The sequence below is a fragment of the Oncorhynchus mykiss genome, chromosome 13, assembly GCF_013265735.2.
Source record: "Oncorhynchus mykiss isolate Arlee chromosome 13, USDA_OmykA_1.1, whole genome shotgun sequence".
NCBI classification, from domain to species: domain Eukaryota; kingdom Metazoa; phylum Chordata; class Actinopteri; order Salmoniformes; family Salmonidae; genus Oncorhynchus; species Oncorhynchus mykiss.
In genome coordinates this window covers 6505540-6532832 of record NC_048577.1, presented here as the reverse complement: position 1 = coordinate 6532832, position 27293 = coordinate 6505540, and the positions used below count along the sequence as shown (strand labels likewise).

Genomic DNA, 27293 nt, shown 5'->3' with positions numbered 1-27293 from the left:
GCTTGTGTTCGGCTCTGCCCACCTCCTTGCTTGTTCTGCCCACTATGACTTATCTGTTACCATTGGAAACAACAGGCTGTGGTCTATCTTGATTTCATCATAAAAATATTTCCCATCACTCTCTCTCCTCCTGCCTCTCTCTTTCCTCAACCACTCTGCAGTATCATTCTCCTCCTGCCTCCCTCTCTTTCCTCAACCACTCTGCAGTATCATTCTCCTCCTGCCTCTCTCTCTTTCCTCAACCACTCTGCAGTATCATTCTCCTCCTGCCTCCCTCTCTTTCCTCAACCACTCTGCAGTATCATTCTCCTATTGTCTCCCTCTCTTTCCTCAACCACTCTGCAGTATCATTCTCCTATTGTCTCCCTCTCTTTCCTCAACCACTCTGCAGTATCATTCTCCTATTTCTCCCTCTCTTTCCTCAACCACTCTGCAGTATCATTCTCCTATTTCTCCCTCTCTTTCCTCAACCACTCTGCAGTATCCTTCTCCCTTTATTGTCTCTCTCTCTTTCCTCCATCATTCTGTAGTGACTTTCTCACTGCTTCAACTAAACTCAATTTACACAAATTAATAATTATAAACATGTTAATAATAAAACATAATGATAACTATAAAACATTTAAATAATATACACATGAAACAACTTCCAAAGACCATTTCCACACTCAAAGCCGAACAATGTGTGAATGGTAAATATTTATTACGTTTATTATAGAAAAGGTTTCTGATCAAAACATCATTGTCCTCTCTCTGAGTGAAGGTGTAGTAAAAAAATACAGACATAATGAATCAAAAAATGTGTCTGTCTGTCAGTTACTCTGACGACGGCTGCTTTTCACTCACAGAGTTTGGATTTTAACTGAGCCAAATATCTCCCTCTCATCACACATGATTTTGAACTGAGGGTACAGGGGCTCAGTGAACGTGGTGTGGAATGTGTACAGGTGGGTCGGTGTACCAGAGGAGACGCTGTAAAAGGACAGAGTGCCGGCCGGAAAGTCGAGATACACTCCTATACACTTTGGGTCCGGTCTGGGTACTGATACAACTGAGAACCTGTTACTATGAATAAATGTGTACTGTTCATTGCAGCAGAAAAGCCCCCAAGACCTCTTCTTCTGAATATCCCATCTGGGTGTATATGTCACCCCAATGTCAACCCAGCCAGTCCATTCAACCTGCCAGTAGAAACGACCATCAGACAGGGGCTCCCTGCAGCGTACTTTGGCCCACTTATCCGTCTTTTTGGGCCGAACTGAGTAATCGGAGTCATCTGAATCCGAGAAATCAAAATAAGGATATGGGTGAACCTTCGTTCTCCTCACCACCCTCGTGTTGTCCTCGGACAGAGTCAGGTCACCATCTGCTGACATACCGTCCAGCTTCAGCTGGCAGGCATCTGTAGCAAGGCAAAACAGCAGGAACACATACGTTATGTTCTCTTCACAATTTGCTTAAAAAAAGCTACCTTTAATTTTTCTAAATGTAGTTTGATGACTCACATTTCCTCAGGCCTGGTTTGATTCTGGACTCTCCACCATGGTCCACACTGTGGGACAGAAATAGAGTAATGTAGGACCTATTGAACCTGATTACAGTGGAGATTGCCTTGATGATTTCACTATATAAATTAGGGTCTTGAAAGTCCATTGAGCAATGAGGTGTTAACAAATCAAATCACATTTTATTAGTCACATACATATGGTTAGTAGATGTTATTGCAAGTGTAGTGAAATTCTTGTACTTCTAGTTCCGACAATGCAGAAATATCTAACAAGTAATCTAACAATTCCCCAACAACGACCTAATACACACAAATCTAAAGGGGTGAATGAGAATATGTACATATAAGTGTATGAATGAGCGATGGCTGAGCGACATAGGCAAGGTGCAATAGATGGTATAACATTTCATAATGTAAGCATTATTCAAGTGGCATTATTTAAAGTGGCATTGTATAAAGTGACAAGTGATCCATTTATTAAAGTGGCCAGTGATTTGGGTCTCAATGTAGGCAGCAGCCTCTCTGAGTTAGTGGTGGCTGTTTAGCAATCTGATGGCCTTGAGATCGAAGCTGTTATTCAATCTCTCGGTCCCAGCTTTGATGCACCTGTACTGACCTCGCCTTCTGGATGATAGTGGGGTGAACAGACAGTGGCTCGGGGTGGTTGTTGTCCTTGATGATCTTTTTGGCTTCCTGTGACATCGGGTGCTGTAGGTGTCATGGAGGGCAGGTAGTTTGCCCCCGGTGATGCGTTGTGCAGACCGCACCACCCTCTGGAGAGCCTTGCGGTTGAGGGCGGTGCAGTTGCCGTACCAGGCGGTGATACAGCCCGACAGGATGCTCTCGATTGTGCATCTGTAAAAGCTTGTCATGGTTTTGGGTGACAAGCCAAATTTCTCTGTGGTGCCTTCTTCACAACACTGTCTGTGTGGGTAGACCATTTCAGTTTGTCTGTGATGTGTACGCCCAGGAACTTAAAAATATCCACCTTCTCAACTGCTGTCCCTTCGATGTGGATGGGGGGGTGCTCCCTTTGCTGTTTCCTGAATTCCACGATCATCTCCTTTGTTTTGTTGACGTTGAGAGAGAGGTTGTTTTCCTGACACCACACTCCGAGTGCCCTCACCTCCTCCCTGTAGGCTGTCTCTACTGTTGTGTCGCCTGCAAACTTGATGATTGATTTGATTTGTCATGGATGAACAGGGAGTACAGAAGAGGGCTGAGCACACACCTTTGTGGGGCCCCAGTGTTGAGGGTCAGCGAAGTGGAGATGTTGTTTTCTACCTTCACCACCTGGGGTCGGCCCGTCAGAAAGTCCAGGACCCAGTTGCACAGGGCGGGGTTGAGACCCAGGGCCTCCAGCTTGATGATGAGCTTGGAGGGTACTATGATATTGAATGCTGAGCTGTAGTCAATGAAGAGTATTCTTAAATAGGTATTATTTTTGTCCAGATGGGATATGGCAGTGTGCAGTGTGATGTCGATTGCGTCATCTGTGGACCTGTTGGGGCGGTATGCAAACTGATGTGGGTCTAGGGTGGCCGGTAATGTGGCGGTGATATGATCCTTGACGAGCCTCTCAAAGCACTTCATGATGACAGAAGTAAGCGTTACGAGGCGGTAGTCATTTAGTTCAGTTATCTTTGCCTTCTTGGGTACAGGAACAATGGTAGCCATCTTGAAGCATGTGGGAACAACAGACTGGGATAGGGAGCGATTGAATATGTCCGTAAACACACCTGCTCTGAGGACGCAGCCAGCAGACGGTTAACACGTTTAAATGTTTTACTCACGTCAGCCACGGAGAAGGAGAGGGGGTTGCGCAATCTTTGTTAGCGAGCCGTGACGGTGTCACTGTATTATCCTCAAAGTGGGCAAAGAAGGTGTTTAGTTTGTCTGGATGCGTGACTTTAGTGTACGTGATGTTTTTGTAGTTTGTGATTTCCTGTAGACCCTGCCACATACGCCTTGTGTCTGAGCAGTTGAATTGCAACTCCACCTTGTCCCTGTACCGGCATTCACGCTTGTTTGATTGCCTTGCGTAGGGAATAACTACTCTGTTTATATTCAGCCAGACCTCTTTCCATGGTTAAATGCATCGGATCGCACTTTCAGTTTTGCGCGACTGCCGCCATCCATCCACGGTTTCTGGTTAGGGTAGTTTTTTAATTTCATTTTTTTTTTACCCGCTTTTTCTCCCCAATTTCGTAGTATCCAATTATTAGTAGTTACTATCTTGTCTCATCGCTACAACTCCCGTACGGGCTCGGGAGAGACGGAGGTCGAAAGTCATGCGTCCTCTGAAACACAACCCAACCAAGCTGCACTGCTTCTTAACACAGCGCGCCTCCAACCCGGAAGCCAGCCGCACCAAAGTGTCAGAGGAAACACCGTGCACCTGGCGACCTTGGTTAGCGTGCACTGCGCCCGGCCCGCCACAGGAATCGCTCGTGCGCGATGAGACAAGGATGTCCCTACCGTCCAAGCCCTCCCTAACCCGGATGACGCTAGGCCAATTGTGCGTCGACCCACGGACCTCCCAGTCGCGGCCGACTGCGACAGAGCCTGGGCGCGAACCCAGTCTCTGGTGGCACAGCTAGTGCTGCGATGCAGTGCCCTAGACCACTGCGCCACCTGGGAGGCCAGGGTAGGTATTAATAGTCACAGTGGGTACAACATCTCCAATGCACTTCTTTATAAACACACTCACCGAGTCAGCGAATAGGTCAATGTTGTTCTCTGAGGCTGACTGGAACATATTCCAGCCTCCGTGTTCAAAACAATCTTGAAGCGTGGCTTCTGATTGGTCAGACCAGCGTTGAATGGTTCGCGTCACTGGTACATCCTGTTTGAGGTTCGTGATCGGATTTGCCAAAGGGAGGGCGGGGGAGGGATTTGTATGCATCGCAGAAGTTAGAGTAGCAGTGGTCAAGAGTATTAGCCCTGCGTGTTGTGCAATCAATATGCTGATAGAATTTAGGTAGCCTTGTTCTCAAATGTGCTTTGTTAAAATCCCCAGCTACAATAAATGCAGCCTCCGGATATATAGTTTCCAGTTTGCATAGAGTCCAGTGAAGTTGTTTGAGGGAGAATGTACATAGCTGTGACTATAACTGACGAGAATTATCTTGGTAGGTAAAATGGCCGGCATTTCATTGTAAGGAATTCTAGGTCGGGGGAGCAAAAGGACTTGAGTTCCTGTATGTTGTTATGATTACACCATGAGTCGTTAATAGTGAAGCATAAACCCCCGCCCTTCCTCTTCCCAGAGAGGTGTTTATCTCTGTCGGCACGATGCATGGAGAAGCCCAGTGGCTGAATCGATTCCGACAACATATCCCAAGAGAGCAATGTTTCCGTGAAACAGAGAATGTTACAATCTCTGATGTCTCTCTGGAAGGCAACCCTTGCTCGAATTTCATCTACCTTGTTGTCAAGAGACTCTACAGTGGCGAGTAGTATACTCGGGAGCGGTGAGCGATGTGCACGTCTACGGAGCCTGACAGGAGGCCGCTCTGTCTGCCTCTTCTACATCGCCGTTGTTTTGGGTCGGAATAGATCGATTGTCCTGGGTGGTGGTCCGAACAGAGGATCCACTTCGGGAAAGTCGTATTCCTGGTCATAACGTAGATAAGTTGACGTTGCTCTTATATACAATAGTTCTTCCCGGCTGTGTGTACTAAGACTTCAGATTTCCTGGGATCACAATGTTAGAAATAATAAAAACAATGAAAAATACTGCATAGTTTCCTAAGAACGCGAAGCGAGGTGACCATCTCTGTCGGCACAATTTACAGAAGCAAAAGTGACATCAACTACATTTTCCATTTACCTGAGTTTCTCCAGGCTACAGTGTGGATTTTTCAGTCTATCAGAGAGCAGCTTCACTCCGGAGTCTCCTGGGTGATTGAAGCTCAGGTCCAGTTCTCTCAGGTTGGAGGGGTTTGACTCCAGAGCGGAGGCTAGAAACGTACAGCCTTTCTCTGTGACTAGACAACCAGAAAGCCTACAGAGAGAAATGACAGCATAAAACAATGAACCACTGCTAGAGTATATTTTTTTAAGTTTAAATTCCATTTATATGCGGTTCAAACATTCCTATTCTACTGTTTCTGAGTTCTGAAGTTTACACAATATCAAATATGTATCCTACCTAAGTTATAAGGTTTACAGTATTATTTTTAAAATGGTATATTTAACAAGGCATGTCAGTTAATTAAGGACAAATTCTTATTTACAATGACAGCCTACCTACAGGGTCAGCCATAGTAGTACGGTGCCCCTGGAGCACATTAAGATTCAATGGACAAGGACACATCGACAGGTTTTTCCCCTTGTCGGCTCAGGAATTAGAACCAGCAACCTTTCGGTTACTGGCCCAACGCTCTAACCGCTAGGCTACCTGCCACTGTCACAATATCAAATGTAGAATCTACCTAAGAGTCTGTAAGGCACAGTTGGGGTTCCTCAGTCCAGCAGAGAGAATCCTCATTCCAGAGTACCACAGGTTGTTGTCTCTCAGGTCCAGCTCTCTCAGGACTGAGTATGACCACAGTACAGGAGCCAGAGAGACACAGGAAGGTCTGGAGAGATTACACTCCCTTAGCCTTGGGATGGAAAGGGAGAGAATTTAACACTACGTTGTCTTGGTGTTTACATGGTTACGGTATAGTTTTAAAAAATGCAGTAACAAAACGTTTATTCTACTATAACATACAGAAGATGAAACATAACGGTTTATTTCTCACCCCAGAGTATGTATCTGACAGTGTGGATCCATCAGTCCAGCAGACAGCAGCTTTACTCCAGAGTCTCCCAGTTTGTTGCAGCCCAGACGCAGCTCCTCGAGCTGAGAGACAGCTATAGCAGAGGACAAACTTCCACAGGACTCCTCTGTAATCTCACAACCAGTCAGTCTGTCCAACATTTAAAATAATGTATTAACAAAATGTAAAGGGGAGCTGTCTTTAATCCAGAATAAATGAACCGATCGGGCCGTTTTCCAGACACAGATTAAGCCAAATCCTGGACTAAGAAGCTAGCTAACAATCAATAGTAGGCGATAAGGGCATGTGTGCAATGTTTTTACATAAATGAACAAATCACCTAATGTCAGACCATATACAGTGCCTTGCGAAAGTATTCGGCCCCCTTGAACTTTGCGACCTTTTGCCACATTTCAGGCTTCAAACATAAAGATATAAAACTTTTTTTTTTTGTGAAGAATCAACAACAAGTGGGACACAATCATGAAGTGGAACGACATTTATTGGATATTTCAAACTTTTTTAACAAATCAAAAACTGAAAAATTGGGCGTGCAAAATTATTCAGCCCCTTTACTTTCAGTGCAGCAAACTCTCTCCAGAAGTTCAGTGAGGATCTCTGAATGATCCAATGTTGACCTAAATGACTAATGATGATAAATACAATCCACCTGTGTGTAATCAAGTCTCCGTATAAATGCACCTGCACTGTGATAGTCTCAGAGGTCCGTCAAAAGCGCAGAGAGCATCATGAAGAACAAGGAACACACCAGGCAGGTCCGAGATACAGTTGTGAAGAAGTTTTAAGCCGGATTTGGATACAAAAAGATTTCCCAAGCTTTAAACATCCCAAGGAGCACTGTGCAAGCGATAATATTGAAATGGAAGGAGTATCAGACCACTGCAAACCTACCAAGACCTGGCCGTCCCTCTAAACTTTCAGCTCATACAAGGAGAAGACTGATCAGAGATGCAGCCAAGAGGCCCATGGTCACTCTGGATGAACTGCAGAGACCTACAGCTGAGGTGGGAGACTCTGTCCATAGGACAACAATCAGTCGTATATTGCACAAATCTGGCCTTTATGGAAGAGTGGCAAGAAGAAAGCCATTTCTTAAAGATATCCATAAAAAGTGTTGTTTAAAGTTTGCCACAAGCCACCTGGGAGACACACCAAACATGTGGAAGAAGGTGCTCTGGTCAGATTAAACCAAAATGGAACTTTTTGGCAACAATGCAAAACGTTATGTTTGGCGTAAAAGCAACACAGCTCATCACCCTGAACACACTGTCAAACATGGTGGTGGCAGCATCATGGTTTGGGCCTGCTTTTCTTCAGCAGGGACAGGGAAGATGGTTAAAATTGATGGGAAGATGGATGGAGCCAAATACAGGACCATTCTGGAAGAAAACCTGATGGAGTCTGCAAAAGACCTGAGACTGGGACGGAGATTTGTCTTCCAACAAGACAATGATCCAAAACATAAAGCAAAATCTACAATGGAATGGTTCAAAAATAAACATATCCAGGTGTTAGAATGGCCAAGTCAAAGTCCAGACCTGAATCCAATCGAGAATCTGTGGAAAGAACTGAAAACTGCTGTTCACAAATGCTCTCCATCCAACCTCACTGAGCTTGAGCTGTTTTGCAAGGAGGAATGGGAAAAAATTTCAGTCTCTCGATGTGCAAAACTGATAGAGACATACCCCAAGCGACTTACAGCTGTAATCACAGCAAAAGGTGGCGCTACAAAGTATTAACTTAAGGGGGCTGAATAATTTTGCACGGCCAATTTTTCAGTTTTTGATTTGTTAAAAAAGTTTGAAATGTCCAATAAATGTCGTTCCACTTCATGATTGTGTCCCACTTGTTGTTGATTCTTCACAAAAAAATACAGTTTTATATCTTTATGTTTGAAGCCTGAAATGTGGCAAAAGGTCGCAAAGTTCAAGGGGGCCGAATACTTTCGCAAGGCACTGTATGGAGTTGATTTTTGAAAATGGTACGTATGTCCCAATCCCTTCTATTGATCCTGAACTTCCCCTTTAAACATTTTCATTACTCACCTCAGGATCTTCAGTTTACAGTGTGGACTCATAAGCCCAGTGGAGATCCTCTCCACCCCGGTGTCTGTCAGTTTGTTGTAGCTGAGGTCCAACTCTGTCAGACATGAGCCAGCTGACTGGAGAGCTGAGGCAATGGTTTCACAAATGTCATCTTTGAGATCACTCCCGGTGAGTCTATGTGAAACAACAAAAAAATGATTTAATTGGTCAAACTTGCCAACATGCACACCACCTTCATTTAAGCTGTTTATCATTATAGCTATTGCTTGGTTTCTTTGCAAGAGTAGATTTGAAGGTTACTAATTGTTCAAAACCCATCAGCACTCACCTCAACACAAGTAGCTGGTTGTGAGGTCCCATCAGCACTCACTTCAACACAAGTAGCTGGTTGTGAGGTCCCATCAGCACTCACCTCAACACAAGTAGCTGGTTGTGAGGTCCCATCGGCACTCACCTCAACACAAGTAGCTGGTTGTGAGGTCCCATCGGCACTCACTTCAACACAAGTAGCTGGTTGTGAGGTCCCATCGGCACTCACCTCAACACAAGTAGCTGGTTGTGAGGTCCCATCGGCACTCACCTCAACACAAGTAGCTGGTTGTGATGTCCCATCGGCACTCACCTCAACACAAGTAGCTGGTTGTGAGGTCCCATCAGCACAGCCTTTAGAAGTTCTGGTCCTGATCTTTTCAGGTGCATATGACTAAGGTTAAGTGACTCCAGTCGGCAGTTGGGACTTGTCAGTCCAACAGAAAGGGGCTTCAGGTCCAACAGGGCATTAACGCTGAGGTCCAGCTCTCTCAGATGGGAGTCAGGCAGCTGTAGTGCAGATGCCACCGTTTCACAGCAACTCGTTGTAAGGCGGCAGTCTGCTAGTCTACAGAGGAGAGACATTTATTATGAGAGGTGTGGATGTAGTATAGTACTAATTAAATGGCTAGAAGACATATAGTGACATACTGTATGTACACATCAACACTTCAACTCACATGGCCTTTCGGCAGCATCGAACAGCTGGGACCAGCCTCTTACGCCCCTCATCTGACGTGTTGTACACTTTCAGGTCCAGTTTGTCCAACACTTCCTCTGACATCAAGAGTACGTATGCCATCGCCGAGCACTGTGCAGGCGTCAGCTTCTTCTCAGCAGGGTTTTTGGATGTCAAGAACCTTTGAATTTCAGTCACAAATGAGGTATCGTTCAATTCGATCAAACAGTGAAAGAGATTGATGCACCTCTCTGGGGAGGGATATTGTCTTTGTTTTTCGTCTGAAAGCCTATCTTTGATGTACTGAATGGTCTTCTGGATGCTTTCTGCGTCTCCCTCTGTCTGGAGGTTTAGGCTTTTCAAGAGGATCTGATTGGACTCCAGTGATATGCCCAGAAGGAAGCGGAGGAAGAGGTCTAGATGACCGGTCTTGCTGCTCAAAGATGCATCCACCGCACTCCTCTGCAAGTCATGCAACATTTTCTGTAGCTGCTGAGAACCTCTGTGTTGTGGCCTGTAGTCTTCATCCTCGCTCCAGCTATCATCCCTGTAGCCATCATCCCTGTAGCCATCATCCCTGTCTCCAGAATCACTGTCATTTGTTCTTGGTAACTCTTGGTAGTCTCTTAAACTCAATGGGTTGACATTTTCACTGGCATATGAGTAAGCAACATAGAGTGCTGCGAAGAACTCTTGAATGGTGAGATGCACAAAGCTGTACATCTTTGCTTGAAACATTGGATCCTCCTCTCTGAAGATCTCTGTGCACATCCCCGAGAGCAAGAAGGCTTCGTTGACATCAATGCCACACTCTCTCAAATAGTCTTCAGAAAACACCAAATTGCTCTTTGCCAGGTTTTGGAAGGCAAGCTTTCCAAGCTTCAGAATGATCTGTACGTCAGACTCTGACAGATTACGAGGATCTGGTTGGTTTTCCCCATAGTACTTCTTGTTCTTCATGTTTGTCAGGGTGAGTAAGAAGCGTATGTACATCTCAGTCAAAGTTTTAGGGGGTTTTCCATGGTCATTTTCACTCAACATTTTCCCAAGAACCATGGCAGTAATCCAACAGAAGACCGGTATGTGGCACATGATGTGGAGGCTTCTTGATGTCTTTATGTGGGAGATGATTTGGCTGGCCATGTTCTCATCATCACTGAATCTCTTCTTGAAGTATTCTTCCTTCTGTGGGTCGTTGAATCCTCGAACTTCAGTGACACGGTCAAAACAGTCAGAGGGTATCTTATCAACTGCTGCTGGTCGGGAGGTTATCCAGAGGAGAGCTTCAGGAAGCATATTCCCCTTGATGAGGTTTGTCAGCAGCTTGTCCACTGATGTTTCCTCGGTTACATTAGACAACCTCTTGTTGTTATGGAAACACATTGGAAGTTGGCTTTCATCGAGGCCATCGAAGATGAATACAACTTTACCGTTGACCACCTTCTTTGCGTCCTGCATATCTGTTAGTTCAGGGTGGAAGTCACTCAGGAGTTTCAAGAGATTGCAGTCATCTTTGATCAAATTCAAGTCCCTAAATGGAAGTGTGAAGACAAAATCTACATCCTGATTGGCTATTCCTTCTGCCCAGTCAAGAATGAACTTCTGCACTGAGACTGTTTTTCCGATGCCAGCGATGCCCTTTGTCAGCACAGTTCTGATGGGTACCTCTTGTCTGGATTGGGATTTGTCATTATGTTCCTTTGTCTTGGGGTCTAAAGATCTAAAGATGTCATTGCAGTTGATTGCATCGTCTTGAAATGCTTTGGTCCGAGCCGTATCTTCAATCTGCCATACCTCATGCTCCTTATTAACCCCTTCACTCTCTCCAGCTGTGATGTAGAGTTCTGTGTAGATCTTGTCAAGCAATGTTGGGTTTCCCCGTTTTCCAAGCCCCTCAAAGATGCTCCCAAACTTCTTCTTCATGTTGGACTTGTGTTTGTCCTTGACTTTTGGCAGATCTTCATCTAATGAGGAAAGAAAATTGATAGTGTCGTTGGATGTATAAAGTATCTATCTTTTAATCTGCAGTATTCAGTAACATAACAACACAATACCTTCAGTTACTGGTTTCAAAGTCCAATTTCCTGCATGGGCATACCTTATGAGTGTGTTTGTGTGTGTGTGTGTGTTAGTCTGCAATTGGTACATCCATTTTTGGACTTTAAAATAAATTATATACTGTATACCCATTGATTCTTGAAGAATACAACTTACAAATACCTCATGAGCTTAGTTCAACTGTCGTACCCTTTCAGAACACACAATATTAGCTTAATTGTATTGTATTATTTGACAGGGTTACTGCATATTAACTAATCAACATGTCTGTAGTAACTGGTCTTGTTTTTGTTGAGCTACAAAAATAACAATAAATAATTGTCTTACCAGCACCATGCGAAGGCATAGTAACACTGATGTTTTGATAAACTGAACCTTCAACACTGCAGCCAACAAGTTGGGGTGCAGCGACAACAGAACCACCCTGAGCCATAATGGAGGACGGTGGATGAGCAGGTTGAGCCATGATGGAGGACGGTGTAGGGGCAGGTTGAGAAGTAATGGAGGACGAAGGACCAAAATGCTGGACTGGAGCGAGAGACTGAGGAGTCTGATCCATGATATCAGACAGTCAGTGTCCTCCCCCTGAGAGAGACAGAGAGACAACATAAGGATTAAGTTTAACATCAAAAACAAAAACATTTGAGTATGCTAATAGGTTCTTATTGGTTATGACAAGGTAAGATAATTGTAAATATTTATTTATGTCCTATATTCCATTTGTTGAAATGACTTGAAATCGTATAGACTGCTAGTGGCTTTATCATATCACACAGGGACCTGCAGTACAGACTAGTCTTTATCATATCACACAGAGACCTGCAGTACAGACTAGTGGCTTTATCATATCACACAGAGACCTGCAGTACAGACTAGTCTTTATCATATCACACAGGGACCTGCAGTACAGACTAGTCTTTATCATATCACACAGGGACCTGCAGTACAGACTAGTGGCTTTATCATATCACACAGGGACCTGCAGTACAGACTAGTCTTTATCATATCACACAGGGACCTGCAGTACAGACTAGTCTTTATCATATCACACAGAGACCTGCAGTACAGACTAGTCTTTATCATATCACACAGGGACCTGCAGTACAGACTAGTGGCTTTATCATATCACACAGGGACCTGCAGTACAGACTAGTCTTTATCATATCACACAGGGACCTGCAGTACAGACTAGTCTTTATCATATCACACAGAGACCTGCAGTACAGACTAGTGGCTTTGTCATAATACACAGGGACCTGCAGCACAGACTAGTCTTTATCATAACACACAGGGACCTGCAGTACAGACTAGTCTTTATCATATCACACAGAGACCTGCAGTACAGACTAGTGGCTTTGTCATAATACACAGGGACCTGCAGCACAGACTAGTCTTTATCATAACACACAGGGACCTGCAGTACAGACTAGTCTTTATCATAACACACAGAGACCTGCAGCACAGACTAGTCTTTATCATATCACACAGGGACCTGCAGTACAGACTAGTCTTTATCATAACACACAGAGACCTGCAGCACAGACTAGTCTTTATCATATCACACAGGGACCTGCAGTACAGACTAGTGGCTTTATCATATCACACAGGGACCTGCAGTACAGACTAGTCTTTATCATAACACACAGAGACCTGCAGTACAGACTAGTGGCTTTGTCATAATACACAGGGACCTGCAGCACAGACTAGTCTTTATCATAACACACAGAGACCTGCAGTACAGACTAGTGGCTTTGTCATAACACACAGGGACCTGCAGCACAGACTAGTCTTTATCATAACACACAGAGACCTGCAGTACAGACTAGTCTTTATCATATCACACAGGGACCTGCAGTACAGACTAGTGGCTTTGTCATAATACACAGGGACCTGCAGCACAGACTAGTCTTTATCATATCACACAGGGACCTGCAGTACAGACTAGTGGCTTTATCATATCACACAGAGACCTGCAGTACAGACTAGTGGCTTTGTCATAATACACAGGGACCTGCAGCACAGACTAGTCTTTATCATATCACACAGGGACCTGCAGTACAGACTAGTGGCTTTATCATATCACACAGAGACCTGCAGTACAGACTAGTGGCTTTGTCATAATACACAGGGACCTGCAGCACAGACTAGTCTTTATCATATCACACAGGGACCTGCAGTACAGACTAGTGGCTTTGTCATAATACACAGGGACCTGCAGCACAGACTAGTCTTTATCATATCACACAGGGACCTGCAGTACAGACTAGTGGCTTTATCATATCACACAGAGACCTGCAGTACAGACTAGTGGCTTTGTCATAATACACAGGGACCTGCAGCACAGACTAGTCTTTATCATATCACACAGGGACCTGCAGTACAGACTAGTCTTTATCATATCACACAGAGACCTGCAGTACAGACTAGTCTTTATCATATCACACAGAGACCTGCAGTACAGACTAGTGGCTTTATCATATCACACAGACACCTGCAGTACAGACTAGTGGCTTTGTCATAATACACAGGGACCTGCAGCACAGACTAGTCTTTATCATATCACACAGGGACCTGCAGCACAGACTAGTCTTTATCATATCACACAGGGACCTGCAGTACAGACTAGTGGCTTTGTCATAATACACAGGGACCTGCAGCACAGACTAGTCTTTATCATATCACACAGGGACCTGCAGTACAGACTAGTCTTTATCATATCACACAGGGACCTGCAGTACAGACTAGTCTTTATCATATCACACAGAGACCTGCAGTACAGACTAGTGGCTTTGTCATAATACACAGGGACCTGCAGCACAGACTAGTCTTTATCATATCACACAGGGACCTGCAGTACAGACTAGTCTTTATCATATCACACAGGGACCTGCAGTACAGACTAGTCTTTATCATAACACACAGAGACCTGCAGCACAGACTAGTGGCTTTGTCATATCACACAGAGACCTGCAGTACAGACTAGTCTTTATCATAATACACAGGGACCTGCAGTACAGACTAGTGGCTTTATCATATCACACAGAGACCTGCAGTACAGACTAGTGGCTTTATCATATCACACAGGGACCTGTCTTGTCCCATCGCTGCAACTCCCATACAGACTCGGAGGAGGTGAAGGTCGAGAGCCGTGTGTCCTCCGAAACACAACCCCGCCAAGCGCACCGCTTCTTGACACAATGCACGCTTAACCCGGATGCCAGACGCACCAATGTGTTGGAACGAAACACCGCACACCTGGAGACCGTGTCAGTGTGCATGCGCCCGGCCCGCCACAGGAGTCGCTAGAGCGCGATGGGACAAGGACATCCCGGCCGGTCAAACCCTCCCCTACCCCGGACGACACTGGGCAAATTGTGTGTTGCCTCATGGGTCTCCTGGGCACGGCCTCCTGCAACACAACCCGGAATCGAACCGGGATCTGTAGTAACGCAGACCGCTGCACCACTCAGGAGACCCATAATTATCATTTTTAATAGCTTCCAATCCACATTATCAAAGTGTATTATTTTTTGGGGCCTCCCAGGTGGCGCAGTGGTCTAGAGCACTGCATCCTTAGCGCTAGCTGTGCCACCAGAGGCTGGGTTCGCGCCAAGGCTCTGTCGCAGCCAGCCGCGACCGGGAGGTCCTTGGGGCGACGCACAATTGGCCTAGCATCATCCGGGTTAGGGAGGGTTTGTCCGGTAGAGATATCCTTGTCTCATCGCGCACCAGCGACTCCTGTGGCGGGCCGGGCGCAGTGCGCACTAACCTGGTAGCTAGGTGCACGGTGTTTCCTCCGACACATTGGTGCGGCTGGCTTCCGGGTTGGAGGCGCGCTGTGTTAAGAAGCAGTGCGGCTTGGTTGGGTTGTGTTTCGGAGGACCTTCGTCTCTCCCGAGCCCGTACGGGAGTTGTAGCGATGAGACAAGATAGTAATTACTAACAATTGGATACCACGAGATTGGGGAGAAAAATTTAAAAAAAAATATAAATAAAATAAAAAATATTACTTTTTCAAAATTCATTAATATTCATTAATAACCAGCTGTGGTTATTAAATCAAATCCAATTTTCAAATCGCTTCCAGCTGTCCAAACAACATCATAAAATAATCTAAAACCACTCCCTCCTCTATAGTACACCCATTAGAACTGCCATTTTCATTGAACTGATTTTACATTAATATTTCCTGTGATGGGTTTAATTTTCAATACCTTCCTATCCATATGAGCTACAGATCTACAGGCAAGTGCAGTGGATTCCTTGACCTTTCACCTTTAAAAAAAATAAAAGATTCCTCCCCCTTGGTCCTCTGTAAAATGTGTTTCATACTACTGCTGTGGTTACTGATTCACGTCCAGATCTACTTTTCCATGGCTTTATATCCAGATGGTTTGAAAATCTAACACTGAAAACACTTTCCAATATTGTACATTCAGTGCATATAGGAAGTCTACACTATTGTGTTACAAAGTGGAATTAAAATGAATGTAAGTACACAAAATACTCTGTAATGTCAAAGTGGAAATGTCTTAACATTTTTTTTTTTAAAGATGAAGCAAAAATAAACCCCTAATATACCTTGATAAGTGTTCACCCCAATGAGTAGGTGTTAACCCCAATGACAAGTGATAAGTGTTCACCCCAATGACATGTTAGAAGCACCTTTGGCAGTGATTACAGCTGTGAGTCTTAGGTAAGTCTCATAAGAGCTTTCAAAAACTATTCAAGCTCTGTCAAAGTGTTGGGTATCATGACTAGACAGCAATTTTTTTTTATTTTGCCATAGATTTTCAAGCATATTTAATTATGTCAAAACTCAGGAACATTCACTGTCTTCTTGGTAAGCAACTCCAGTGTATGGTGGCTTTGTGTTGAGGGTTATTGTCCTGCTGAAAGGTGAATTCCTCTCCCAGTGTCTGTTGGAAAGCAGACTGAACCAGGTTTTTCTCTAGGATTTTGCCTCTGCTTAGCTCCACCACACATCTTGAAAAACTCCACAGTTTTTGCCAAGTACAAGCATACCCATACCATGATGCAGCCGCCACCATGCTTGAAAATAAGGAGGCAGTTACCCTAAACATAAAATAAAAAGTATCTTTATTTAACTAGGCAAGTCAGTTCAGAACAAATTCTTATTTTCAATGACGGCCTAGGAACAGTGGGTTAACTGCCTTGTTCAGGGGCAGAACAACAGATTTTTTGCCTTGTCAGCTCGGGGATTTGATCTTGCAACCTTTTGGTGACTAGTCCACTGCTCTAACCACTAGGTTACCTGCCGCCCCTACACTCTAACCACTAGGTTACCTGCCGCCCCTACACTCTAACCACTAGGCTACCTGCCGCCCCTACACTCTAACCACTAGGCTACCTGCCGCCCCTACACTCTAACCACTAGGCTACCTGCCGCCCCTACACTCTAACCACTAGGCTACCTGCCGCCCCTACACTCTAACCACTAGGCTACCTGCCGCCCCTACACTCTAACCACTAGGCTACCTGCCGCCCCTACACACTAACCACTAGGTTACCTGCCGCCCCTACACACTAACCACTAGGTTACCTGCCGCCCCTACACTCTAACCACTAGGCTACCTGCCGCCCCTACACTCTAACCACTAGACTACCTGCCGCCCCTACACTCTAACCACTAGGCTACCTGCCGCCCCTACACTCTAACCACTAGGCTACCTGCCGCCCCTACACTCTAAAAACTAGACTACCTGCCGCCCCTACACTCTAACCACTAGACTACCTGCCACCCCAAGGTTTATTAATTTAGGCCAAAAAGTATTTTTTTCTTCTTCAGTCGAACTTTAGTGCCTTGTTGCATATAGGATGCATGTTTTGGGAATATTTTTTCATTCTGTATATTTATATTCTTCTTTTCACTCTGTCATTTAGGTCATTATTGTGGCATCACTATGATGTTGTTGCTCCATCCTCAGTTTTCTCCCATCACAGCCATTGAATTTTGTAACTGTTTTAAAAATCACCAATGGTCTACTTCCTGTCCTTCAGCTCATTTCAGAATGACGACCATGCATTTGATGTGTCTAGGTGGTTTAATATATCATCCACAGCATAATGATTAACTTGACCATGCTTAAAGATATATTCAATGTCTAAATTTGTATTGTTACCCATCGACTATCCTCCTTTATGAGGCTTTTGAAAAGCTCCCTGGTCTTTGTTGTTAAATCTGTGCTTGAAATTCAATAGCTGACTGAGGGACCTTGCAGATGTTATATGTATGGGGGACAGAGGAAGGTGTAGTCATTCAAAAACCATGTCTACCCCTATAATTTCACACAGAGTGAGTCCATCTACAGTGCCTAAAGAAAGTCTACACCCGCTTCAACTTTATTCACATCTTTGCTGCCTTAAAATGGCCACCTCAGTCTCCGGACTAGAACCCCCATTAAAAACCTGTGGTTTGAATTGAAGAGGGCAGTCTATCATCGCAGACCAAGGATATTCAAAGATATAGAAAGATTCTGTCTGGAGGAAATGTCTAAGAATCCTCCCAATGTGTTCTCCAGTCTCGTAAATCATTTGTCTATCATCGCAGACCAAGGATATTCAAAGATTTAGAAAGATTCTGTCTGGAGGAAATGTCTAAGAATCCTCCCAATGTGTTCTCCAGTCTCGTAAATCATTTGTCTATCATCGCAGACCAAGGATATTCAAAGCTATAGAAAGATTCTGTCTGGAGGAAATGTCTAAGAATCCTCCCAATGTGTTCTCCAGTCTCGTAAATCATTTGATAAATAGGCTCAGTATAGAGTACTTTGTAGAAAATCAAAGGCGAGGAATTTTAGAAAAAATAAAAAGGTGTCCCTTTTGATAAGAGACGTCAAGGAAACAATGAAGAGACATTATAGATCAAACGTGTCGGTGCTCACCGGCCATTGGACATACATAAACATTACACAACAAGTTGGACATCGCAAACTCAACAAAGAGTGGTTAGGAAGGAATCGGTGACAGTGCCTAACTGCAAGCATTGCAACTGGGAAGTCGGGAATAATCGAGCTCTGACAGGGAAAATACGTTTTGAATGGTCATCTAATTCGGAATTGTAAATCCGGCCTCTTTCTCTTTCTTTGATGACAACATTTGTCCACGAAGGCCCGTCGCTCCACCATCTTGTTCAAGTGAGCACAGGACAACAAGGTGAGTCCAAGAATGTCTTATATGCTGCTGTATAAATGGTGTAATATGCCAGGGAGATATGTATACTGTAGCTAAGAAAGTAATACTAAGTGTATGTTGTGTAGTAAGATGTTAGTAGCCCATGTAACTCACTCTAATAATTTGGTCTATTTTCACCTCTTAATTTCACCAAACGTTACTGTTCTGACTTGGTGGTGCACATATAGCCTATAACCTGTTTTCGAGAAATGCAATCATCTAATATTGTAAGAGATTTCATTGTCTGCTTGTATGTCTCTTTATTTATCCTACGGTTCTGACTTGGTGTACAGGGAGAACACTGTAAGAACGGCCCGTGTTCTGAATACTGTCGCTGTACATTTCAAAAGCGCTTAACAAATAGTTATAATGACTACGTCAGTCCTAGATTGCTCATTATTGTATTAATCGAAATTATGGATTGGCGCTTATCGTCCCCTGATGCCATAGTTTGAACATCTTAATTGCCAGTAGAAACCACATTTGTTTAAGCAAGTTCAGCCATATCAGCTATGTTTTTTAAAAAGGCAGTAAATGAGGCTGAATGTTTCGCTGCCAGACAAGGCTCCCCCTGATACCCAGGTGTAGCAGTGGTAAGGTGTAGCTTTATGTAGGTCGTAACAGTTTGTGGGCACCGTTTGTCATCGTTATAGTGAAATGAATGTATTGTTTACTGTTGTGTTGTGTTGTGTTGTGTTGTGTTGTGTCGTGTCGTGTTGTGTCGTGTTGTGTAGTGTTGTGTTGTGTCGTGTAGTGGCTTTGCTGACATGCACTCAAAATATTTAGTTTTTTTGCCCCACCAAAATGTACATGCTAAAATCGCCACTGTCCACTACAAGTCAATTTGACCAGGGGAAATGCGCATATTGTTTTTATGCAGATATTACAATATTCACATTAAAATCTGTCGCCAATTTGATGGAAACCTGCCTGCTAGGTTGCGTTCCCAATTAACTATCTTGTCTCAAAAAAAATAGCTTTGCGTAATGACATCACACCTAAAATAAAATGCGCATTAATGAATGTGTGCCCTCCCACCTATCCTTTTCATCTGTTTCATGTCTCAGGTAGCCTGCCTGCAATTCCACCTATCGGTTTCATGTCTCAGGTAGCCTGTCTGCCCTCCCACCTATCGGTTTAATCGGTTTCATGTCTCAGGTAGCCTGCGAAAGCCAGCATGGATAGAATGCAATAATTTACTAATATTTGCCATATTGTAATCATTCTCATGTGCCAACGTGTGCCAACATGTGCCAACGTATCGCCATGCAGTGCCATGCTGAAACGTGCACTCTATTAGATCTTGAAAAATGTAATGGTGTAACTTGCCAGCCAACCAGAAAAGCAAGGCGAAGCAATTCAAGCATTCTTTAAAGTCAGAACAATCCTTGTCCTGTTAATAAATTATTTTTCATAGTTGGACGTGGCGCTTAAAGTTACATGACATCACGTGACCTCCGTACCTTCAAAAGTAGCCTATTCAGTAATTATCATTTATTCAAGAAACATCGTTTCCATCATACTTTGTCACAATAAAGAAAGTCAGACAAAAGAAAAATCCACACCTGTCGATCTTTTGAAAAAGTTTCCTATATCTGCCGTTTCCATTACACATGACGCAAATATTATAGATATTTTGTCCCGACATGGCTATTGTCGATAGTCCATAGAAACCTGCCTAGAGAAGAGATACAATGTATACATTATGTCATAAGTAGACTAGGTATGTCCTCCTACCTAAAGACGAAGAAAAAAAAGATTAACCTGATAATTGTTTCTTCGTCTGGCAATCTTTTGATGGCCTTTCGTTTTTACTTCCTTGTTGAGCGCTATTTGCGAATTTTGAAGTTAACGTCAAAGTTACTTACTCTTTTTGTGGGACATTAACCGATAATAGCCTCGTTCTCGTATTTGTCTATAGCCTATTTAAATAGGTCAACAATAGCCCTATCCATGACGTTAATGAATATAATAGACCCTTGAAGCAGAAGAATTGGAAACCGGCTAGTCAGGAAATCATAAGAACCCGCCCCTTCTCTGTTACTGCCTCTCGTTCTCATACACGATTTGTCGCTGGACTATGGGGGGTTATTCATGCCAGAATTAAGCCTCGTGAAGCTACTGATGCCGCTCACCAAGCCACCTAAAGTCTTCCTAGCGCCATAAAATAATGCCATTAATTAATATGGACTGTCAATGGAGACAAGTTTGTTTCTAAGGCGTCAAACTGCCGACGCGTTCACGTCACGTGACACGTACACATCATGTAGACGTAGTGTTCACGTCGTGTCACGTGTCACGTGTCACGTGTCAGTTTGTGTGTAAGTTTATTATGAATGATCTTACCATGAACGCCTTAAAAACGTCTACATGTTTTAGGTGTTAGTTTAAGTGTCTGTTTAGTTCATCAATTTCATTTCTCGATTTAGTTAAAATAGGCCTATCACCTAAAAGAAAAAAATGATTAGGCTAGTTGATATCACAGCCACCATTACTGTGTAGATATACCTATTTCTCACATCAATACAAAATCAAGGGTATCTTGGTAGCCTAATGGTTAGAGCATTGGGACAGTAACCAAAATGTTGCTAGATCAAATCCCAAAGCTGACAAGAAACTTTTTTGTTGTTGTTTTGCCTGAGCAAGGCACTGTTTCCCGGGTTGACATCTCTGATCTCCTTACCTCAATAAATGTGTACTAGAACATTGGTAGCCAGGTTTAGCTATTTCATATCAAATCAAACTTTGTCATGTGCCGAATACCGCGAAATGCTTACTTACAAGCCCATAACCAACAGTGCAGTTTTTAAGAAAATATTTACCAAATAAACTAAAGTAAAAAATAAAATAAAAAATAATAAATTATGACCTACCCCAGCCAAACCCTAACCTGGTCGACGATGGGCCAATTGTGTGCTGCCCTATGGGACTCCCAATCACAGCCGGTTGTGATACAGCCTGGAAACAAACCAGGGTCTGTAGTGATGCCTCAAGCCCTGAGATGCAGTGCCTTAGACCGCTGCGCCCCTCCGGGAGTCCCATGCATGTTTTTTCTGTTGGTCCTGTCAATGTTGAGTGATCACACATGCCTCAGCACACATAGGCTACTTTGCCTCCTTGCAAATGTGTGCTAAAAGTGGGGATGTTTTATATTATTTCTGATTATCTTAACTCACCATCACCTATGAATTTGATTTTTCACAGATATCTACGGAACCACGTCTGCAATATATACACTCAGATAAAAAGGTGCTATCTACAAACTAACAGGATTCTTCCCAAGTCCCCATAGGAGAAGCCTTTTTGGTTCCAGGTAGAACACCTTCTGTGTCTGGGCTCCATTTCACAGAGGGTTCTACTTGGAACCAAAAGGTTTTCTCCTTTGGTGACAGCCAAAGAACCCTGTTGGAACCCCTTTCTCAAAGAGTGTACTCAACAAGTTGAACCTGTTAAGTTTACACCATTTGATTATGTACTCAAACATCTGCCTGGTATTCAAGATGCCATGCAACATAACACCACCACTTTTGAAGGTTTTCGTCAACCTCTGCTCAGACTTAAATCGCAGTGTTCCAAGAACCTCCACCAGTCGTGACTGTAGTATCCTCAAACTGACAAAAAGGAGACACAAGAGGCCCCCCACACTCATTATAGATCCCAAGGGGTCTTTATTTTCATTCTGTATGCTCTCACTCTCATCACTATCTCCTTTACCATCTTATCAAGTATTTACTTGGAACTCCATCCACACACACACACACACACACACACACACACACACACACACACACACACACACACACACACACACACACACACACACACACACACACACACACACACACACACACACACACACCATAGCATCTTGCTTACATTTCTCACATTTTAGGCATCCAGCTGAGAGGCCTTGGATGGATCATGTTATACTGACATGGGCACAGGGGTCTATGTACAGTCATTTTTAGTGTGGCGTCAACGTAGTTGAACAGGAGAAGAGGATGTGGTTACTTGTGGTTGCCATAGTTCCACAGCTGAAAAGCCATCATTAACATTCTCCCAGAGACAGCAAGTAGCCTACTCCTGTCTCTACCTTGTACAAGGTATGAAATAGCGTACCCATCCACATTTACAATTGAATTGATCAATTAGATAAATAATGCATGCAATGCAATGTAATACAGTTACAGTTACATTGTTGTAGAATAGACTGTATCCACACTATATTAGGATAACGTTGTGATATTGTCAGGCCTGATTTTAGGTCTTCGATGCCTTGTTTCCCATCTTCAGTGAAAAGTAGTTATTTAATTTACAATTTTTTTTTTTTTTCCTTTATTTTACTAGGCAAGTTAGTTAAGAACAAATTCTTATTTTCAATGACAGCCTAGGAACAGTGGGTTAACTGCCTGTTCAGGGGCAGAATGACAGATTTGTACCTTGTCAGCTCGGAGATTTGAATTTACAACCTTGCGGTTACTAGTCCAACGCTCTAACCACTAGGCTACTCTGCCGCCCCAATTGAATTAATCCATTAAATAAATAATACTAGCACACAAAATTACACTAATATACACTAGCCTACTCCACTATCAACACTGTAAATAATATTGCCTAAGTGCTTTCGACAATACGTTATCAACAGAACAATTTTATTTAAAAAACAAACACATTTGCCTTAAACTCAGTAGACCTATATATTTTCTAACGATATCACAACTTATATATAGCCTACTTACTTCTCAATTGGATCAAGGACATATTGGTAATTATTTTCATTGTCTCTAATAAGGAAACCGTCTGGGGCAGACACACGAAAATCACTTCTGCCACTTGTAAAAAACCAAAACAAATGAATGTCTGTGTCGTCGCCGAGCTCTCAAACACCGCGCCAGTCTCTCACTCTATGAATGGTCACTGCAATTCGGATTCCTTGGGAAGTCTTTACCCTAAACTAACACTAAACGTAACCAATTTACATTTATACTTGACAGATGTATGGACATCCCAAGGATCCCGAATAGCATGGACCCTCTGGGAAAGTCTATGAACTGTTCTATTCGACTAAAGGGACATCCCAAGGATCTCGAATAGCACCTATGAACTCCTCTGAGAGCCATGGACACAACTCTTATTGGTTGTCTGATATGGAACTGGTAACGACACAGTCTATGATTGGCTAACAACATTTACATCTGTATACAGCGAGATAACATACCATGCCATGAGGTGTTGAGGGACAGATTATCTATAGATTGGGCATCATCTTTTCTAGGCCATTAGCGATAACAGGAAATACACAAGCTGTAGGCAACACTATAGTTCAAGGTGGCTACTTAGGAATGTCTGCTTGCATGGAAAAATTGTAGGTTTCTAACATTTATGGTTGAGCTTTAATTCATACAAATATAAACTATGCACATTATGACTTTCATTAACACGCGATGCAGACGTCACGCAGATGTTATTAAGGCGTTTGTGTCATGTCAGGTGGTACGGTTGCCTAGGTTTATATATGTCCCTTATCACCCCCCATACAGGACCGTTGGCTACAGCAGCACTTGAAAACTAGGTCAATCAAAGTGTGGCGGCTCTCCTACTTCTGGATGCGTGTGCAGCAGTCTACTGCATGGGGACTACTGTGATGGAACAGCTTCGCAGAGCAGAAAGAATGGAAATCATTTCCTGATATGCGGTTGTCTCTGTGGATCAGTATACCACTACAACCCATCATCCCCAAGCCCACTGATGCCAACGCAGCAAGTGACCGCGCATTGCTCGCAGCGGCAATAAGGACCAACACCTTAATTATCAGGCCGTGGTGACATAGACGGTCACAGCACAGCAGTCACCGTTAATTATTCGCCGCAACAATTAGGATTTAAATCGCTGTTGTTATATTTTTGGATTTATTTCACCGGCAGCTGCTGCGGTAACACCCCTCTTTGTAGATCGCGTGCACTCCTTCTCCCTTCCTCTCATCGGCTCTCCATCCTTCCTTCCCGGAACGGCTGGGTGGACTGGTGGGGCTATGGAGGATGCAGGTGAGATGAGGAAGACATTCACGGTACCGGAGATTAAACCGTTGAATCAGTACGACTTCAACCGAGCCAAGGTGTGCGCCAGCGTCCGGTGGCTACTGGCGAAGTCATACGGATCCGCAGGTAAAATGGGCTTTATTTATCATGGGCGATTGGGCGACGTTTCTCCCGTTATTGATGCAGTTGGCCGGTGCCCGTGGGCTATAACGGGGAAATTGACAGGCCACAGAGGTTTAGGTTTTTCCCAGGGCGTCTATTGGACAGAACCACGGATATGTACTGTTAATAATAATGGAATAATTATATTTCATTCGAAAAAAGTTTATGTTGTCAAGGTTACGATGTGTCTGATTATAGACTACAGCTATATGTGATAGGCGACTCACACAAAGCATCTCAAAGGCTCACACCCATATGCGTCTATCCTCTTCATCAGAGGCTGTTAGCTACTGCTTCTTTGGCCATTTCACTCTCAAAGGTGAACGCGTTGAATGCCATATGTTACAGCGTACCTGTTCATTCATATTTTTATTTTGTATTTTAAATGGGGTTATTCTATAGGTTCAGAAATCTGAATGGTTAAGAAATAGAAGGCCTTGATTCAAAGGGGCAGCGGTTCGCGTGGAGCGGTCTGGGCGGAGGAGGATGGCGTCACCGCCTTCCTCTTATACTTCTAACGTCAGTTAATCTGTTATTTATCCCGCGGCCTGTAATACTACTGGATGATAATATAGACATACACTCCAAGATCAACAGGCCTATCTGCTCGTTAAATGTGTTGCACGCGCCACATATCAGGCTAATATGAGTGTAGGCCTATGCCACCGCGTGCGTGGTAGCCTAAATGGATATCCCTTCCATATGTGTGTCAGTGTTACACGCGCACACGCCTTGGCTACATCACCGTGGTCCAGCCTTCTCGTAGCCAAACGCATGCATGGCTTGTGTTTTATAGATTGTGTTATAGATTGACACAAACGTGTGAAGGTGACACTGCCACTCATATAGCCTGTGGTTAAACGACAGCTATACAGCTGCCACAAAATAACATGCGATGAACATACAGATATGTCTGTTCTGGCTTTTTCGGCACAAGCTTCCATCACCACCGATAGGCGAAGTGGATAGATTATAACCACGTCGCTTTCACCTGCCAATTTATATCAGATCAGCGATTGTACGCCTACCATTAAGGAAAGGAGACGAGGAAAGGATATCATCTCGCCTAATCGTTTGTATGTAGCCTACACATTTCCCTGGCAGTTGCACCTGGGGGTTCCCTTTGTCTGCCTACAGGCCTGTTAACACGCCCATTTGGTGGAATTGTAATGTCCTCTGCAGCGTGCAGTATGACGCAACGTCTTGGAACGTTCAGATAGAAATTGCCTATGTAGAAAACAATGTATGTAAAGTATGGGACATGTAGAAAATGGAACATGTAGAATAGGGAACATGTAGAATATAGAACATGTAGAATAGGGAACATGTAGAATATAGAACATGTAGAATAGGGAACATGCAGAATATAGAACATGTAGAATAGGGAACTTGTAGAATATAGAACATGTAGAATTGAGGACATGTAGAATATAGAACATGTAGAATAGGGAACATGTAGAATAGGGAACATGTAGAATAGGGAACATGTAGAATATAGAACATGTAGAATAGGGAACATGTAGAATATAGAACATGTAGAATAGGGAACATGCAGAATATAGAACATGTAGAATAGGGAACTTGTAGAATATAGAACATGTAGAATTGAGGACATGTAGAATATAGAACATGTAGAATAGGGAACATGTAGAATATAGAACATGTAGAATATAGAACATGTAGAATATGGAACATGTAGAATTGAGGACATGTAGAATATAGAACATGTAGAATAGGGAACATGAAGAATATGGAACATGTAGAATAGGGAACATGTAGAATAGGGAACATGAAGAATATGGAACATGTAGAATAGGGAAAATGTAGAATATAGAACATGTAGAATATAGAACATGTAGAATATAGAACATGTAGAATAGGGAACATGTAGAATAAGGAACATGTAGAATATAGAACATACAGAATATAGAACATGTAGAATAGGGAACATGTAGAATAAGGAACATGTAGAATATAGAACATGTAGAATATAGAACATGTAGAATAGGGAACATGTAGAATAAGGAACATGTAGAATATAGAACATGTAGAATAGGGAACATGTAGAATAGGGAAAATGTAGAATATAGAACATGTAGAATATAGAACATGTAGAATAGGGAACATGTAGAATAAGGAACATGTAGAATATAGAACATGTAGAATATAGAACATGTAGAATAGGGAACATGTAGAATATAGAACATGTAGAATATAGAACATGTAGAATATAGAACATGTAGAATATAGAATGTATAGAACATGTAGAATATAGAACATGTAGAATAGGGAACATGTAGAATATAGAACATGTAGAATATAGAACCGGTAGAATATAGAACATGTAGAATATAGAACATGTAGAATACAGAACATGTAGAATATAGAACATGTAGAATACAGAACATGTAGAATATAGAACATGTAGAATATAGAACCGGTAGAATATAGAACATGTAGAATATAGAACATGTAGAATACAGAACATGTAGAATATAGAACATGTAGAATACA

The 27293-nt window shown here is 43.2% G+C and overlaps 2 protein-coding genes across 9 annotated transcripts in view; one reads left to right on the top strand and one right to left on the bottom strand.

The window, feature by feature from the left end:
• Positions 1-682: 682 nt before the first annotated feature.
• Positions 683-20600, bottom strand: LOC110515701 (NACHT, LRR and PYD domains-containing protein 3). Of its 5 annotated transcripts, none has more exons than XM_036940010.1 (10): positions 20344-20600; positions 11713-11970; positions 9329-11291; positions 8962-9216; positions 8340-8513; positions 6256-6423; positions 5944-6114; positions 5340-5513; positions 1506-1552; positions 683-1402 (listed from the first exon to the last, which is right to left on the bottom strand). In XM_036940010.1, the coding sequence occupies exons 2-10, from the start codon at positions 11942-11944 to the stop codon at positions 843-845; spliced, it is 3744 nt and encodes a 1247-aa protein (XP_036795905.1). In that variant the 5' UTR covers positions 11945-11970; positions 20344-20600; the 3' UTR covers positions 683-842. The 5 variants fall into 5 exon arrangements, with proteins under 5 accessions (XP_036795905.1, XP_036795906.1, XP_036795909.1 ...); XM_036940011.1 differs by having other exon boundaries at positions 20448-20600; XM_036940014.1 differs by lacking the exons at positions 8962-9216; positions 9329-11291; positions 11713-11970; positions 20344-20600 and adding an exon at positions 8668-8944.
• A 3536-nt stretch (positions 20601-24136) lies between these two features.
• The window catches only part of LOC110487211 (calmodulin-regulated spectrin-associated protein 3-like), a 38224-nt gene continuing 35067 nt past the window's right edge, over positions 24137-27293 (top strand). For 3 of the 4 annotated variants that reach the window (XM_036940006.1, XM_036940007.1, XM_036940005.1), the window contains exon 1: positions 24138-24743. In XM_036940006.1, coding sequence (XP_036795901.1) covers positions 24611-24743 — 133 coding nt within the window. In that variant the 5' untranslated portion in view covers positions 24138-24610. Of the gene's footprint in view, positions 24744-27293 lie in introns of all 4 variants that reach the window. The other variant, XM_036940008.1, reaches the window with a different exon arrangement.

Coding starts and splice junctions, on each gene's coding strand:
- LOC110515701 (XM_036940010.1), bottom strand. CDS start 11,944: ATGGATCAGACTCCTCAGTCTCTCGCTCCAGTCCAGCATTTTGGTCCT. Junction 1,553..5,339: donor TGTAGCCTGGAGAAACTCAG/GTAAATGGAAAA, acceptor TCTGTCCCACAG/TGTGGACCATGGTGGAGAGT. Junction 1,403..1,505: donor CAAACCAGGCCTGAGGAAAT/GTGAGTCATCAA, acceptor GCCTTGCTACAG/ATGCCTGCCAGCTGAAGCTG.